Genomic DNA, 15,797 nt, shown 5'->3' with positions numbered 1-15,797 from the left:
AAAAAGCGCTCTTCTGAATAAAAAAGCCTATTTTTTAAAATTGCAGGAGGTTTTAGGCAAAACACCTTGCAGATTCACCATTCCTTCGAGCCCTTGAAATGTGCAACGTCAAGGTTGTGAAGGAGAGCGTTGTTGCTTGGTGCTTTGTCAGTCGAGTTACAGCCCTGCTCGAATGCACTTCGCACCGCACCCTTGCACATCTCTTTCCTGAACTCATTCTGCATCCAAAGAAGCACAAAATTTTCCAATTTCTTCGTTTTGGGTGGTGTCGCTGCAGGTGGCGACGCGTGCAGCACCACCAACTCCTCCGCCGGAACCTAAGCCTGCTTTTGAGGTGCACCGGCCGCTTCGCCCGAGCCTGAGCGCACCATCAGTGGAGGCTGGAAAGGTTCGTAGCCCTTCGCTGTGAGCATTATTCATTCATAACTGGGATGTTATTGGACCTGCTTTATGACTAGAAGACGCACAGAAATAAATAGATTCTTCTGACACCAAAACTTTCTGTAGCTCTATGTGTACTGTCTGTACACAAATTTGGGGAGCAGTTCATTTCATAGCGCGAAAGCGTGCGTGACCAGCTTACGACGGCATGCCTTTGGGCGCATCATTCCAACAGGTTACGCTACTGATCCTTTTTGAAATCGGTGCATGTGTGTGGAGTCTTCGGGTCCCGCGTAGGTCTTCAAGTGCACGAAGTCAGTATATTCAATGGGAGGGACGTGTCTTGCCGCTTTGCAAACCATTACAGCGCTCCTCGGAGATTCGCTCAGACCCCACTCTAGCCTTCACGCCTTCTCCACTAAATGGTATTTCAGGAGCGGGCTTATGGACACTGTTGGTTGGATATGCCGTTACAGGAGAACACGACCTACAGGGCAAGACTTCAAACACCGTCTCCCTGCAATCGCCCAGCGACGAGCGCCGCCATGCGGCCTCTGCGACGGAGCATTAGCTTGTCGTCGCTCCACACAAACAAGGTGGGCGGTGCTTCATGTCTGCGTACGTCGTTCGTGACGCCCACGAGTCTTCGCGTTGGGAGAACCGGGATGAGGAGTAGAGTTAAACCCGGAAGTAACCATTACTTTTTTTACCAAAAACGATCTTCTCCGCAAGTGGTATGTAAGAGTGGTATGTACGATGCGAAGCGCAGCCGTACAGCTGCAAATAAAAGATATGCAGCTCCGCATTTTCTTATGTGTAGGATTTGCAAATTTAATTTCTGTGTGGACAAGAATTTCGAGAGGAACGGCCTGGTTGGAAATTTTTCACTTGCTTCTGCCTCTTGGAAGCGCGAAACTGTGATTTTTGCGCCAATCCGTCCCTAAAGCCAATTAGTTGGCATTTGTGAAACTCATTCTACATACCAGCTGCAGGCTGCCCGACCCAGCAAGCTGCCCAGCCCTGCAGCAGTTCGCCGACAGCCACTTGGGCCAAATCCTGCGGGAGGCCGGGGCCGCTTCCGGCAGCAAACGAGAGGGGTGAGCCTTGTCACCTCACCACACGCAGTTAGCACAGCAGCCGAATAAAGAGCGATCGCAGTACCATGCTACCCGTATTCCTCTTCCTCATTACTCTTTTTTGCCAGTGCTGTGCTTTGGGGGCGTCGTGCTATGGCACTTCTCTGCCGGAATGGCAGGAATTACTAGTGCCAGAAAACTTAAAGTGGGCATGCCCCGCATTTAGCGGTGATTTTTTTGTCGGTTTGTTATATATTGAGGATACAAGGGAAGGAAAATGAAGGGCTTGTTATGCCATACATAATATGGATTCAACAACCACCAAAACCAAGGTGCATAGGGAAGTGTTTCTGTTTTTATTTATTTTTCGTGTTTATCAATTAGAGGTTTGTAATGTAAGTATTTTACAGCTTAACTTACGACCTCTGAATGTCGCATCCGTGCTCTCCCTACCGATCTACTGCGACGGCTGTCCAATCTGCTTTTCAAAGTATTTAAGCTTCGCTGTTAAAACACTTTGAGCATATTGTATAGTTAACTTTTTAAGCATTACTGTTAACTGCTTAATTATTAAGAAGCGTGCAGCCCACTGTGTGTAATATTCATATCAATTTTTTAGAATTTAGAAACGTGGTGCAGCATGGCGCAGAAGAAACGTGAGCTCTATCTTGTCGATGTCTCGTGCCGAGTTTCTCTTCAACATTAGTGACACAGTAACAATTTCCCCATAGTTTATGAACCGCGGACTAACGTCGACCTCGAAAGTTGCAGTGCTTGTGCGTGCCTCGTAATACATGCATAGTAGCTCTAAACTTGTAAAGCATGTAAGAGGAGGCTTCTTAATTAGCACAGATAATATATTAGCCCCCAGTACATCTTTTTGCGGCATAGCTTATAGAGGCGTTTCCATATAGAAAACATAATGTACTGTGCCCTAGAGAGGTAGAGCTATTACAAAGGTAGTCTGTTCGAACACTTTACAGCTCGAGGGCAAACTGGAGACTGAAATGCCTGTGTGCGGCCAAAAGAGGCATGCAAAGCCTGAGTTGTCATGTAATTGATGTGAAGTTTCATGGAGTCGGACGAGATCTAGAATGCGCGGATACGAAATGACATTGCATGATTCGTGCAGTAAAGAAATATGTGCCACAATTGTTGCAGAAAAAAATTTCTGAGTGGTAACGATACCAATATTTGCGTCGTTGCCAGAGCATTCTGCCTTAGGATATACTCAAGCTTCAGTTGGAGAAAAAACAGAAGATTTCAGTTACATGAAGAAAAGTTAAGACTGCAACGTTTCTAACAAAGAGCGTTTGTCGGGAGTTTTCTGCCCAAGATCTTTCCTCATCCTTCAAGATGGTAGCCAACAAAGCACAGATTTTGCACAGGCTGTGAGAGCACTCTTTGGATACGATGAGTCACTCGCTGGCATGTGTCAGATTTTGGAAGCAGCGTAATGAGAGTCACTTCACTAGTGTCGGCGGTCCGTTCGAAGCCACTTGCGTCGGTTCAAAGCCACGGTGCCTGTACTCTCTAGAACACGACCCCCTGCACTGACACGTTAAATGACTTCATCGTCCGGCCCGTTTGTTCACTCAAACGGCTGTGTTTTCTTCAGTCCGGCCGTTAGTCGCTGCCACCGGACGCTCCTCCCCGAGTTGGCAACCTCGCCTAGCAAGCAGGGGATGCTCCCCCAGATATGCAGAGCTGCGTTCTGGTATGTCCGTTGTTCGGTTTTTTACATGATGGATTTCGGGCCACAGGCAGTGTTAGCACAGCTGGTTACACTGGAATGACTGCTATGGTTGTGGGAAATGGTCTACTAGACAATTTTCAATGGATTCAAGTGGTTGTACTAGGAATGCGTGTTCTCTAATTGCATTCAAGTAAACAACTGAGTGCAAAATTCATCTCAAAGGAGGCTCTCTAACCGTCGGAGCTGGCTTAAGGTCTTCCGGCCTGCACCTCTCCTCCACCAACGATACCAGTCTTGCTGGTCAAGGATTCATGTGTGCGAGTAACCTTAACGAATGGGTTCACTTGAGGGTAGCGAACTTTCACTAAAGCGAACATATCTTCAGAGTTCCTTGAATATAGTTCATTTGGTAAGTTCGCAGTCTTAGAAAGCGCAAAAATCGAGGATTCAGATCCACGGGAGTCTAAGTGACCAGGCCAGAGTCTGCATGCTTTTGGCAGGAAAACGTTAACATCAACTCAGCGCACAGTGCGAAATGCTTGGGGACGTGTACTGAACAGCGCTTGTAACCACTATGTCGAGAAGTTCGAGCTTTCAGTGGCGGGAGATGCGTTGTAAAAATGAAAATATGTAACGAAGAACGTACTATGTAGCTACGCCACAAAGAGTAAGATGCCTGAGAACGAGAGCTGTGGGGTGGTCCAGCAGTCTTTGCGAAGATATTACGCTGGTATGCATTAGAGTGCAGCGCGAAGTGCTATGCTTTTCAACTAACATTGAAGTGTTAACTTTTTAACTATTACCGTTAGGTTCCTTAACTATTAAGAGGCGCGTAGCGTACCGTAAGTAATATCCATATCACTTAGAATTTCGAAAATACGGTTACTCTCGCCGCTGTGGCCCAACAAGTGTCGCCTACTTCGCGATAAAATACATGCTGTTTCGGGAATCTTGCGTGCAGGTCAACCCCTCCAGTGAAACTAACTCATCCAAAGAGTCAAAATTTATTCGGCTAACCGCGCGTTTCCAAAATTCTAATAACTGATATTTATATTACTTACAGTGGGCTACACGCTTGTCAATGATTAAGGAGGCTAACGTTAATAGTCAAGAACTTGAATTTACAATATTATTAAACCACCCAGCTAGTTATCAAATCTTAGCTGCATTCTGATGAACTACACCGTTGCCAATGCTGTTCCGGAAAAAGCGCTCTTCTGACTCAAAAAGCCTATTTAAAAAAAAAAAAACCAGGAGGTCTTAGGTGAAACGCACTTTAGATTCAACAATCCTTCCAGGCCTTCCAATGTGCAAGGTCACGGTTGTGAAGGAGAGCGTTGTTGCTTGGTGCTTTTTCAGTCGTGTTTCAGCCCTGCTCGAATGCGCGTGGCACAGCACCGTTGCACATCTCTTTCCCGAACTTATTCTGCATCAAAAAAGCACAAGTTTTTCCAATTTCTTTGTTTTGGGCGGTGTCGCTGCAGGTGGCGACGCGTGCAGCGCCCCCAACTACCCCGCTGGGGCCTAGGCCTGCTTTTGGGGTGCGCCGGCCGCTTCGCCGTAGCCTGAGCGCATCATCAGTGCAGGCTGGAAAGGTTCGTAGCCCTTCGCAATCGGCACAATCCATTCTTAACAGCGTGTAGTAGTGGCTTTGAATGAGCGGGAGTGAAAAGTTCACTCAAACCTCGTCGCCATCATTTTTTTTTTGCTGGCAGATATGACGCTGATTGCAGTTAGAAAATGCTATTCGCAACATTCACGGCCATTAGGGGGTGCCACTGGAAATCCAACATAGCTGCCCGAAATATTCCCGGCGGCCTTGCTGGCCTTGCTTTGCGCTGCTTGATGCTGCATTAAAAAGCGGTCGTGCGGCCTTGAGCGAAGAAACTCGCAATGGGGCCCTGGTGTTCGCTGTGGCGCGAATATATGCACGCTACTCTCTGTCACTTTAAAAGCCCACTGTGCGCATGTATTGCCCCGGCCTCCTTTATACTTTCTGTGCCTGTTATGTCGCGGACCGAACAAAAGGGACGCGCCGTGTCGTGAGTTGCGCGGCGCCGCCGCTCATGTTCATGGGGGTGCAACTCACGTAGGTGGAGTCCGGTACTCCTTCATGTGCGTGAGTGGTGGATGAACGCGTGCTGCGCAAGGGCGGCTAGGCTGCTAATGTTTTCGGCGCAGCCTGCCTGGCTTTGCGGCGTACACGTTATGAAACTGCTAGGAATGCGTGTTCCAAGCGTGGCGTTTTTTCTTGAGAGCTTGGGAGGAACACATAGATGATTCTCGCGCAGTCATAGCGTATGCATTGCTGAACTTCTGCAGTCGGCTTATCCTGCGCATTTTGCATAGATATTAACCTGAAAGGCACTGATAATCTCTGTTCAACATATTCACAGCGTGCGAAGATACATGAGAACTCCCCGTTTCCTCAGAGACTTAAAAAAAAGGTGCTAAAAGAAAGAAGGCAGTCGCTGGCTGGGCCATTGCGCGTGCGGTTATTGCCCTTGGTCGGGCAGAAAATCACATTTTTCGTGCCCAATATGAAGGATACGAAGAAAATTTGATTCACAGGGAGAGAAAAAAAAACACAAGTGGAACCACTTTTTATAGTTTCAAATACTTTCTTGAAAGGTACTGTCACAAGACCTCACCAGCCTTTACGAGGTCTTGTGAAAGAAACTGTGACCGAATATTCTTGATAAGGTGGCAATAATTTAAACTTACAAAAAGCAGCCTTTCGGGGTCTAAGGGGGTTGATTTCTGTACGCCAGAAACCCACTACAAAGGTCTTTCATTACGCTCACATTGATTTTATGATTGTCTGTGACTAAGCGTGCTATTTTGAACCCAATCTCTCCAACTTTTTCATGACATTAACAAGCCACCTCTACAGCTGGGACCCATCAGACCTGTAGTAAAAAATAATGAAACTTGGATTCTGTACGATGTGCACAGCCCGTTTATGACAAAGCAAATCAAGGGGTTCGCCAGCACAACCTCACTCCCTGGTTCATTCATTATGCCCATGTCAACTTGGCCAACAAAGAAGTCTTTGTGCTGTGTATTTAAGTTTAGGTTTCATCCCCGTCCCATCAACTATCAGTGGTGAAGTTCTCGACTCGGGTGCATCAAGTTTTCCTACTTGAGGTTTCAGCCTGGTTTCCACTGGACTTTTGACACCCGTCTCTCCAGAACTGCTCCCAATGTAGATCTAAGGAGGGCTTGTGATTAGTAGTTCGAGTGATATCTCCCTCCTTGTGTGCTCATAGGCCTTTGTAGACAGGTGGCGCAGTATAATGCAGTGGCGTACCACGTCTTCAGTCCATGCCGGTTTCTACCACCGGAAGTTTACTATTTGGTCCCATAAAACCGTAGCCGAAAATATGCTTGCCTTTTGCGTGTTGGTGGATGTACTCCAGGTCACCAAAATGGCGATCAGTTTTAATTCTCTCAAGCTCGTTTTTGTAGTGGTCAAGTGTATGGCGAAGCCATTCTACCTGCTTTTTCAGGCCCCTTTCTTTGAGCTTCCATATCGCTCTTTCTGTTGCAAGCAGGCTGGAAACTCCTACATCTACTTGTCTTGCTTGGTGTGAAACCCTTGCATCAGTGCAGGCTGGAGCCTCCTCTAATCCCCGTTTTATCTCAGCCATGACCAGCGTTTCTTCTTCTGGAAGAGAATGGGTTTCATCGAATGTTGGCAATGGAATGACAGTCGTCGTCTGGTATTTCTTGAGCATCGATGTTGCTCTGGCACCTTTGTCGCTTTCTTGCTGGCTTATTTTCTTTATTCTGAGTTCGCAAAAGAAAACTGTTCCTGAATCTTTCTCTAGCCCTCTCTTCAATGGAAGTGGTCTCCAGTAGGAAGGGTATTCGGGAAACAAGGAGGGCACAACACGTTTCTTAGAGGTGGCGTCGTTTGATTTCAGCAAATTGCTTCTCCTTGAAGTGCCGGCTGCACACTCTAGAATAGTTCGAGGTAGTGTTTGGCACCCAGTCATTTCTTCATTTGGCTTTTATCCACTGGTCTCGTAATGTTTCATCCGCAGGAATTTTTTTCGCAAGATTGTTTCATTTCAGGAAACTTCCTCTTTCCGTCCGAGCGGCAACATGGCACACAGCAGTATATCACTGAGCCCTGTAAGGCGACAATCAGAGGCTTAAGAACATGCATCAATGGTACAATCGCGTGCTCAGCGTTCATGCAGTGTCATCAGAGCGATGCCGTCGTTGTTAAAAAACCTACACTTCTCCAACGTGTTGGCAAACGGGCATTTAACACGCTGTGAAAATCAAACTGCAAAGCGCAGAAGCGCACAGTTCAACATGAGATTGATCAAGACACCGTGCGGCCTGCAGTCACACAAGCCACAGCCAGCCAACGTCGCTGGCGCCATCTCTTGGCGGTAGGGAAGGTAGGCCTCGAAAAAAAAACAGATTATGTTGGAGAAAAAATTTTTTTTCTGGTTCTTTCCTAAGGCATGAAAATCGGAAAAAAGCCAGGCACTGTCTGATGCCAATCAGTAGAACTCTCTTTAAAATTTGTGTGCTAAACAATAAAAGCCTTATAAACTTCTGCGTCAAAAGAATCACAGAAATGCATAGGTAGTGTGCCATTCTACATTTATTGTAATTAGTTTTCGTGGCAGTTATCTATGGCGCTGTTTTATAAGACAGTCTAAATTATTGAGACTCTTTAGTATGCTGTGTTCTTGTATTGGCCTTTTCGCATTGCACTCGTCCTGAGCGGGAACCTGACACCGTGAGCAATACCGAGCTGTACTGTTTTGCACGGTCCCGTTTTACATAGGAAAACTTGGGTATATATAGCAATATTTTTGAAGTGAATTTTTCCTGCAGCTACGGGTAACATTCTCATTAGCGTAGTCGCTCTGTACCGCTTATTTATGCGTAAATCAAATTTACCTCTTCCCAAAAGAGAAAAAAGATTTAATTACATACTGGAATTGACAAGAATTTGCTCTTGGTAGTTTTTTATTTTTAGTACACGGCTCATGCCGCTGGTTCTTGAGAATGATGAAATTAGATGCAAAATGAGCTATTGGCAACAACAATTGCGAACTGTGCCGTATTACGTGCCTTACTTTGAAGAAGATTACATGGGAGGTGGGAAGCACTTTTCATCAAATCTCTCAGGTTCATCACTCCCGAAAAACGTATGCCGAAACGCAACATACAAAGAATGATATTCATTTTTTTATATCTTAGTAAATAGTTTTGGTTGAGGCATTGCTTTATTGCCTGACGCTGCCTACGCCCACGTGGGCCCAGCTGCCAATAAGCAACGAAATGCTGAGCACGAAACTGATTTTTTCTTCGACTTGTGTCATCACCCGGACGTAGAAAGCTGCCAAAAGCCACCCGTCCAGCGAATTCCTTGACTTCGGCACAATTGCGGGCCTTAGAAGTTTGAAAGCTTCCCGCCAGTATTTGTTCTTTGTGAGCGACAAAGGTGATCCACTAGAGTGCATCGCTCGAGCCAGAGCCTCATGAAGCTTGTGTTGAAACTCGGGTGTCAATCTGTCAAGGAATGCCGCCATGGAAACATTCTGGACAGTTCCGGCACTTTGCAATGTGGGTCCTCAAGCGCGGTGCATAACAAAACTCGTACTTGGCGCAGCAGAGCCTGTCCACCGCTGGTCTCTTACGACCGCTCTTTAGTAAGTCAGAAGTTCGCCCAATTGATCGAACGAGGTCTCACCATGATTGCCACGGCAAGGAATTCAAGACCGATGCCGCACGCCGACATGGCAGTCCGGGAGCAGTCAGGGCACCTCACGAATCAAAACTCACTTGGCTGTCGCCGGACCGCTCTCAGAAAGCACGTATTAGCGCGCGTTAACGTTACTGAACGGCGGCATTGTACAGTTGTGCGTACTGTTTTATGCCTGCTTCGGTATTTTTGAAATGTTTCCAATATTTCCGGAAAAAACCAGTTTCTTTCCTTGTTTTTTCTAGCATTCAAAATGCCCGGATATTTTACAACCCTATTCGGCGGAGAGTAGCGTAAGCACCCGGGGCTCGAGAGGAAGAAGCGACGGTTGCAGAGGGCGCAATTGGCAGGCACAGAAAACATAGAGGAGGCCGGGGTATTGCAAGTGCGACGGAAGCCACGCTGCTGGTGTGGCTGGACTGGTATGCGAAGCATCCGGCTTTCTGACGACGTGCTACGGCGGCTGCAACACGTAGCGAGGCGGCTCTAATCCCGCCGAGCCGCAAGGCCTGCGGAGAAACGTGCGCCACGTGCGCGGAGAGCAAAAACAGATAAATGTGAACTCTTATCCGACCTATGCTCTTACCCGACTGATTTATAATTTTTCATGGGCAGAGGCGTGGGCTACTGTGTGCGGACACAAGTGTTATTTGCTTTTTTGGGCATCCGTCATTTGTGCACATTGAAAGGGGACGGTGTTTTGGAATACAGGATGTCGACACATGCATTGGTGCCTTAAATGTTATTGATCTGTAGTTTTGATGTCAGTTTTTCACGCAATTATTTATGTATGCTTGTGTATGCGTACAAGTCTGGAGACAAATGTTGTTTATACTATGTCAGTTATTATTTCCATCGAGCGAAGCGCAGCCGTACAGCTGCGAATATAAGATATGCAGCATCCGGAATTTGTTAGGTTGAGTATTTGGCAATTTAATTCCTATGCGGACAAGGATTTCAAGAGGAACGACCTTGTTAGAAATTTTTCACCTGTTTCTCCTTCCTGAAAGCGCGCAACTGTGATTTGTGCACCGATCCGCCCCTAAGCTCATTGAGTTGGCATTTTTGACGCTCATTATTTATTCCAAGTACAGGCTGCCCTACCCTGCAAGCTGCCCAGCCCAGCAGCTGTTGGCCGACAGCCACTTGGGCAAAACCCTGCGGGAGGCCGGGGCCGCTTCTGGCAGCAAGCGAGAGGGGTGAGCCTTTTCACCGCACCACACGTAGTTAGTGTAGCAGCCCAATAAGCAGTGATCGCAGTACCATGGTACACGTATTCCTCTTCCTCATTACTCTTTTTTGCCAGTACTCTGCTTTGCGGGCTTCGTGCTGTGGCACTTCTCTGCTGGAATGGCAACAATATTTGTGCGAGAAAAGTTAAAGTGGGCAGGGGCCGCATTTAGCGGTTATGTTTTTGTTTGTTTGTCGGTTTGTTATATAATGAGCATACAAGGCAGGGAAAATAAGGGGCTTGTTAAGCAATATGTACAATGGATTCAACAGCCACCGAAACCAAAGCGCATAGGAGAGTGTTTCTATGTTTTCGTTTCATTTGTCATGTTGATCAGTTGGAGATTTATATTGTAATTATTTCATAGCTTAAACTACTACCTCTGAATGCTGCATCCGGTGCTCTCTCTACCGAGCTTCCGCGACGGCTGTCCATTCTGCTTTTCGGGGTATATAAGCTGCCCTTCTAAAATACCTTGCGCATTCTGAATAGTTAAATTTTTTAATATTACTGTTAACTCCTTATTATTAAGAAGCGTGTAGCCCACTGTAAGTAATATTCACATCAGTTTTTGAACTTTCGAAACGTGGTTACCCTCGGCGCTGTGGCCCAATAAATTGTTACTACAGCGTGCTAAAATACATGCCCTTTCGTTTAGCTTACAGGCACATCAACCTCTCCATTGCACTTAACTTGTCGAAATAGCCCAGTTTCGTTGGGCCACAGCGCCGAGGGTATCTGCGTCTTCGAAATTCTTAGAAGTGATATTGGTATTACTTACGGGGGGCTACAGGCCTCTGATTAATTAAGGAACTTAACATTAATAGTTAGAAGTTGAATATTCAGTGTTAGCCAACAATCCTACTAGTTAGCTGTATTGTTATGTACTGCACCGCTGACAATGTTGTGCTGAAAAAGCGCTCTTCTAACTCAAAAAGCCTATATAAAAAAATCTTAGTGTTAGGTGAACCACACACCATCCAAATGCCACATAATAGCCGTTTTACTACAGTCGAACCTGGATGTATTGAACTCGAAGGGAATCACGAAATAGTTCGATATATCGGTAACTCTAATATAGACATGTCAACAGATGGCAACATGGCAAGTAGCAGCGATTGTCCGTGTCGTGAGTGTTTTCCTTTCATTGTGTTAATCTTTTTTTCGTCCTGCAGTTATGTCGAAACTCAGCAACCAACATGCCTGAAAGCTATTACTAAAGCATGAGATAAGTCCATCTGCAACCTAGCAGCGAAAATACACTGCACTCACGGTAGTGGCACACCCCTTGCAGCGATGTGCTTTTCGCTGCCGTGTTGCGAGTGAAACTTTCGCTTGGTAATGCTCGGATTAACCTGCTGCGCATCAAAGCTGCTTCGTTCGTTGCTTTGGAACCAGTGACTGGTTATCATAATATGTCTAATATTGTTACAAGTGCACTATGAACAGAATAATTGAACAATAAAATTAGGGTATAGTTGGGATCCACTTTAGCAGTGAGGGCCGCCACGCGAGGGCCGCCGCTAGGCTTTAAATGTGTTGATTTCGCCACAAAACAGCGATGCAGCGCGAAAAAAATTGGCTGGTGGTTTAGCATTGCTAAGCACGAAGTACGTGCCAAAGCATATATTTTTCACATGCATGCCACCTCCACGTATCTCAAAGCGCGATTTTGGTAAGGGTAAATCAAGGGAGCACAACGTTTCATCGTAAATGCCAATTTACCCATGGAATGCCGGCGACCTATTGGTGTATTAGTGCCGCGTTTCTGCTACAACGTTGTCCACGCCAACGCATGCAGCGCACATCTCTATGCTACTACAGCCACTTAGCTCAAAGCGCAAATGGGGTGTCCACCGCCCCAAGGAGCCTGCTATGCGCGTTTCCTTTCATTTCGTGACTCTCTCAGAGGCTTCACGCCGGCCTGCGGATTTTGCGGGGCAGGAGGCTTTACAGTGCTTTTTGCGCGCGGGTGGAATATGATGAAAACGACGAAGCACAATAGACCGCGCGAAAGTGTTGCAGTTAAACACAAGGCATGATCGGTTGTGGCGATAGCATAGTGCTTTCGTGCAGTGGCCAGCAAAGCTCATCTTCGCGCCCCATTGCGGGTTAGAAACCCATTCGCGGCGGTATTTGTTTGATTGCTGCGGGTACCTGAGAGGCTTTAGACAGGCATTGGCTATTTCTAGATTGGTAGTGAAGTAGTGCTTTCGCGCTATAATGAGTTCAAGAGACCGAAGTCCACCCTCGAGCATGCACCAAGTTGACCGTGCCACTTTGTTTCAAAGGGCTAGAGCTGCCATCAGGTACCCAATATCACGCCGCGAACTTGTCTCCGCACACACAGAGTGAGTGAAGAGCGTCATTAGTAGAAATGCCATTCTCAGGGGGCGCGCCGCTCAGTTTGATAAATCGAACGGCCGGCGAAATGGCAATGCGATATACAGCGCGAATTTCTTATATTTTTACTCCGGGTTTTCCAGGGGATAATCTCTGCGTTCGGTGAAGCGAATAATTCGAAATATCCGGGTTTATATATCTAGGAAATGCATACTGTATGATACTCAGTTACTTGAGTTATAGCCTGGAAGTCGTTCTTGTGTAGACAATAGTGTAAATTACATATCTGCGGCATCCATCCTAAAACGAATGAAAATGAATGAATCCATCCTGAACGAATGAAAAGATGGCACATTTAAGGCCCAGAGCATTCACCAATGCGAAAAGTCGTGTTCAGCAAAACTGCGAAAACACCCACGCCTATTTCGCGTCTAACATTTGTGGACAAAAAGTTTGAATATTGGAAGATTTTAAGGTACTGCTATAAAAATATTAAATGCTATAGTGTATTGTTCCGATGCGTAGCAAAATCGTTCTTTTAAAAGTTTTTCATCGATCGCATGAAGCAATTAAAACTGTTATAGAGAACCAACGGGAAAGGCTTTTGAGGAGAGTAGAAGACACTAATTGTAAAACATGCAGGTGTGTAGGCGGGAGAGGTGCATATATATTGTTAGAGTGAAATGTCACATTATATAAATGTAAAAATTGCGCTTTTAAACTCTATCGCGCTAAAAAATGCTTTTGCTCACAATATTTGCGTATACAAAATGGATGAAACCGACAAGGCACCTGATGCTTCTATGGATATAATAGACCACGATGATGACTCGGCGCCTGAAAAGGAAGCTCTGCAAGAGCTCGAAAGAGTGTGAGCAGAGAGTGAGTACAAGCGGCCTAACCATCTCAGTCGAATACCTGTCCATTATTTTGTAGCATTGTAAGCTTACAACTTTAGGGGTGTCTTACAGTTAAGTACCGCTTGGCTTGAAGTCCATTGCTCTTGCAGCTCTAATATGCAGAGATTCTGGACTAGCGGTTTTTTTTTCATCACGAAGTTGTGTATGGACACAATTTTTTTACCCCAAGGTACGACAGTCCCTCCCCCCACCCACCTTCTCGGGACGCTTGTAGTCTTCTGTTTACTGTCAGAAACGCATCTCATTGGGTTTCTTTGCCCTTCTTAATTACTGCGTCCAGGAGAAGGCCTAACTTTGAAAGGAAGATTTTTCAGCGCATAGGAAAATGGGATCATCGCCACCAGTATGCTAATTACGGTATTCCATTGTTGCCTCAAAAGTAAATGTGATGTCAAAAAAAGCTGGAGTCAGGTATGCATGCATGTGTAGGCTTGGGGCCTCGAAGACAATTGTTCCTTGTTTTGTTCGGAAGTCTTTGTCATGAATTGAGACTGAGAGCGCACTTTGTTTTCGCAGCAGCGGACAGCCGGATACTGTTCACTGGTTCCGCTCTCCTGGAAGCTTCGCAACGCTGGCTTGTGCGCAGCTTAGCACTTGAAACTCTCTTGAAGTTCGCTTTCTCAAAGCCCTTGTTCCCTCCGGGGAAAGACAAGCGCTTCTGTCACTCACTACAGGACCCTGACAACGATGGCGCGAGGGCAAGTTCGTACACGGGCGCATTTGCGTTTCGGCTCAATCGAGACATAGCCGCCGCTGTGTTTCGATGGAGACCTCGCCGTCCACTTCAATGGCGGATGGCCATCTCTGCTGCCTACCGTTGGTAGCAGTGTGGACATTGCAAGGCAATGTAGTTCCAGCTTGTATATGCACTTGCAGCGACCGGGCTCATCTAGTTTCTCCGACACAGATGACATACAGACTACGACGGGGGCTACACCGCGATGGTAAGTCGGCGCTTGAAAAAGAATCTCTGCAAGAAATCAAAATAGTGTTGGCACAGTATGAGTACAAGCGGCCTAACCAGCTCAGTTCGAACACGAAGAGGGTTAAAGAGGCCAGTGGGAGTGTGCAACCTCTCACTTACACGATTTAATAAATGCCTGTCGGAGATAAGGACGTCCATTCCATCAACAGGCAGGCTCTCGCATTTCCACTTGAACGGCTGGTTCCGGGCCAAGTCAAGGAAGTGCGTTCTTTCTTTGCTCTTGACCTTAACACTACTGCAGGAGTGATTTCTAATGTAGCCATCGAGATAAAAGATATGGACTTGATAAACCTTTATCTTGCTCGGTTCGAATCACTGACATAAACCGGTTTAGGCAATCGAGGTGTTTGAAAGTAGTGTTTGAAAGAACCAGTTTACCATCGCAAGTGAAGGTCGGATTTTAGAGGCATCCAGTGCGCCCTTATGTGAAAGACTACTCTTCTCGCAGAGAAGAAGCGAAGGCGGTCCACCGATGAAGAAGGCGCACGCGGAACCGGCATGAGAGCTTGAATAAAGCAAAAGAATTCAGAACCCATTAGCAGGAACAATGCCGCTGTGCTGCGCAGAAGCCATCTGCTCCACCTGCACAAATGCTAATTATTCCGACTCCTCGGGATGATTTTGCAGCATGGCCACTTTTACCCGCGCACTGTAGTCTGTGAAATGCGTTCGCCAAAGCATACGCCGGTTCTGTCTACCACAAATGAACGAATCAGGATTATGCTTAAACAACTGATAGGCACCTCACGAATAATCATTGCTGGTGTGGACACGCTCGTTGCTAGGGCTGCTCTCCAAATTTTAGACGCTGTTGAGCCGTTCCTTGCGACTAGAATACAGCAATAGAAGACATTATAGAAGACAACATTCTTTGCTCTGCTGGCGTTACCACCATCACTACGGGATAGAATTTCTCGATCGGCAGTATTTCAATGGAATATTCGAGGTCTGCAAAGTGGCTTAGCGGACTTCAGGCAGAAAATATTTCGTGATATTGTTACGACGAAGTGGCAGGGGTAGACGAAGTAGCCTCTCGCGAGAAAGGACGAACGAAGAGGAGGTTAATGCAGCTCCCTGTTCGTGTTGATGCTCCGTGCTAGGAACTCTTTATTCTAACCCCAGCACTTGTCAACAAATGTAAATAGCATTTCCCGTAACATCCTTGGTGGAGGTGCGGCAAGAAGGAACTGCGTAGCGGACGATACCTACCACGGCCGACAATGACGGAAGTATCCCCCCCCCCCCAAGATTCGGCAGCATCTGTGTCCTCCGTCGTCCTCACTCACCCTCGTGATCCTGGACCCTTCTCTGGTGACGATGACACCGACTTCGGGACTTGGCTTCGCAGGTATGAACGGTGCAGCGCTAATAACCGCTGGGACCAAACTTTCATGCTGCGAACATAGTTTTTATCTTAAGGGCACTGCCTTCAAG

The 15,797-nt window shown here is 46.6% G+C and overlaps 1 protein-coding gene across 1 annotated transcript in view; it reads left to right on the top strand.

Annotated features, from left to right (window-relative positions):
* Positions 1-304: 304 nt before the first annotated feature.
* The window catches only part of LOC144123208 (uncharacterized), a 46,740-nt gene continuing 31,247 nt past the window's right edge, over positions 305-15,797 (top strand). Inside the window, exons 1-5 of the mRNA XM_077656084.1 lie at positions 305-388; positions 858-977; positions 1,368-1,478; positions 4,638-4,748; positions 9,979-10,083. Coding sequence (XP_077512210.1) covers positions 927-977; positions 1,368-1,478; positions 4,638-4,748; positions 9,979-10,083 — 378 coding nt within the window. The 5' untranslated portion in view covers positions 305-388; positions 858-926. The remainder of the gene's footprint in view (positions 389-857; positions 978-1,367; positions 1,479-4,637; positions 4,749-9,978; positions 10,084-15,797) is intronic.

Source organism: Amblyomma americanum, chromosome 1 (genome assembly GCF_052857255.1).
Source record: "Amblyomma americanum isolate KBUSLIRL-KWMA chromosome 1, ASM5285725v1, whole genome shotgun sequence".
In the NCBI taxonomy this organism is placed as follows: Eukaryota; Metazoa; Arthropoda; class Arachnida; order Ixodida; family Ixodidae; genus Amblyomma; species Amblyomma americanum.
The sequence above is the reverse complement of the archived record's forward strand: the minus strand, read 5'-3'. Positions and strand labels throughout refer to the sequence as shown.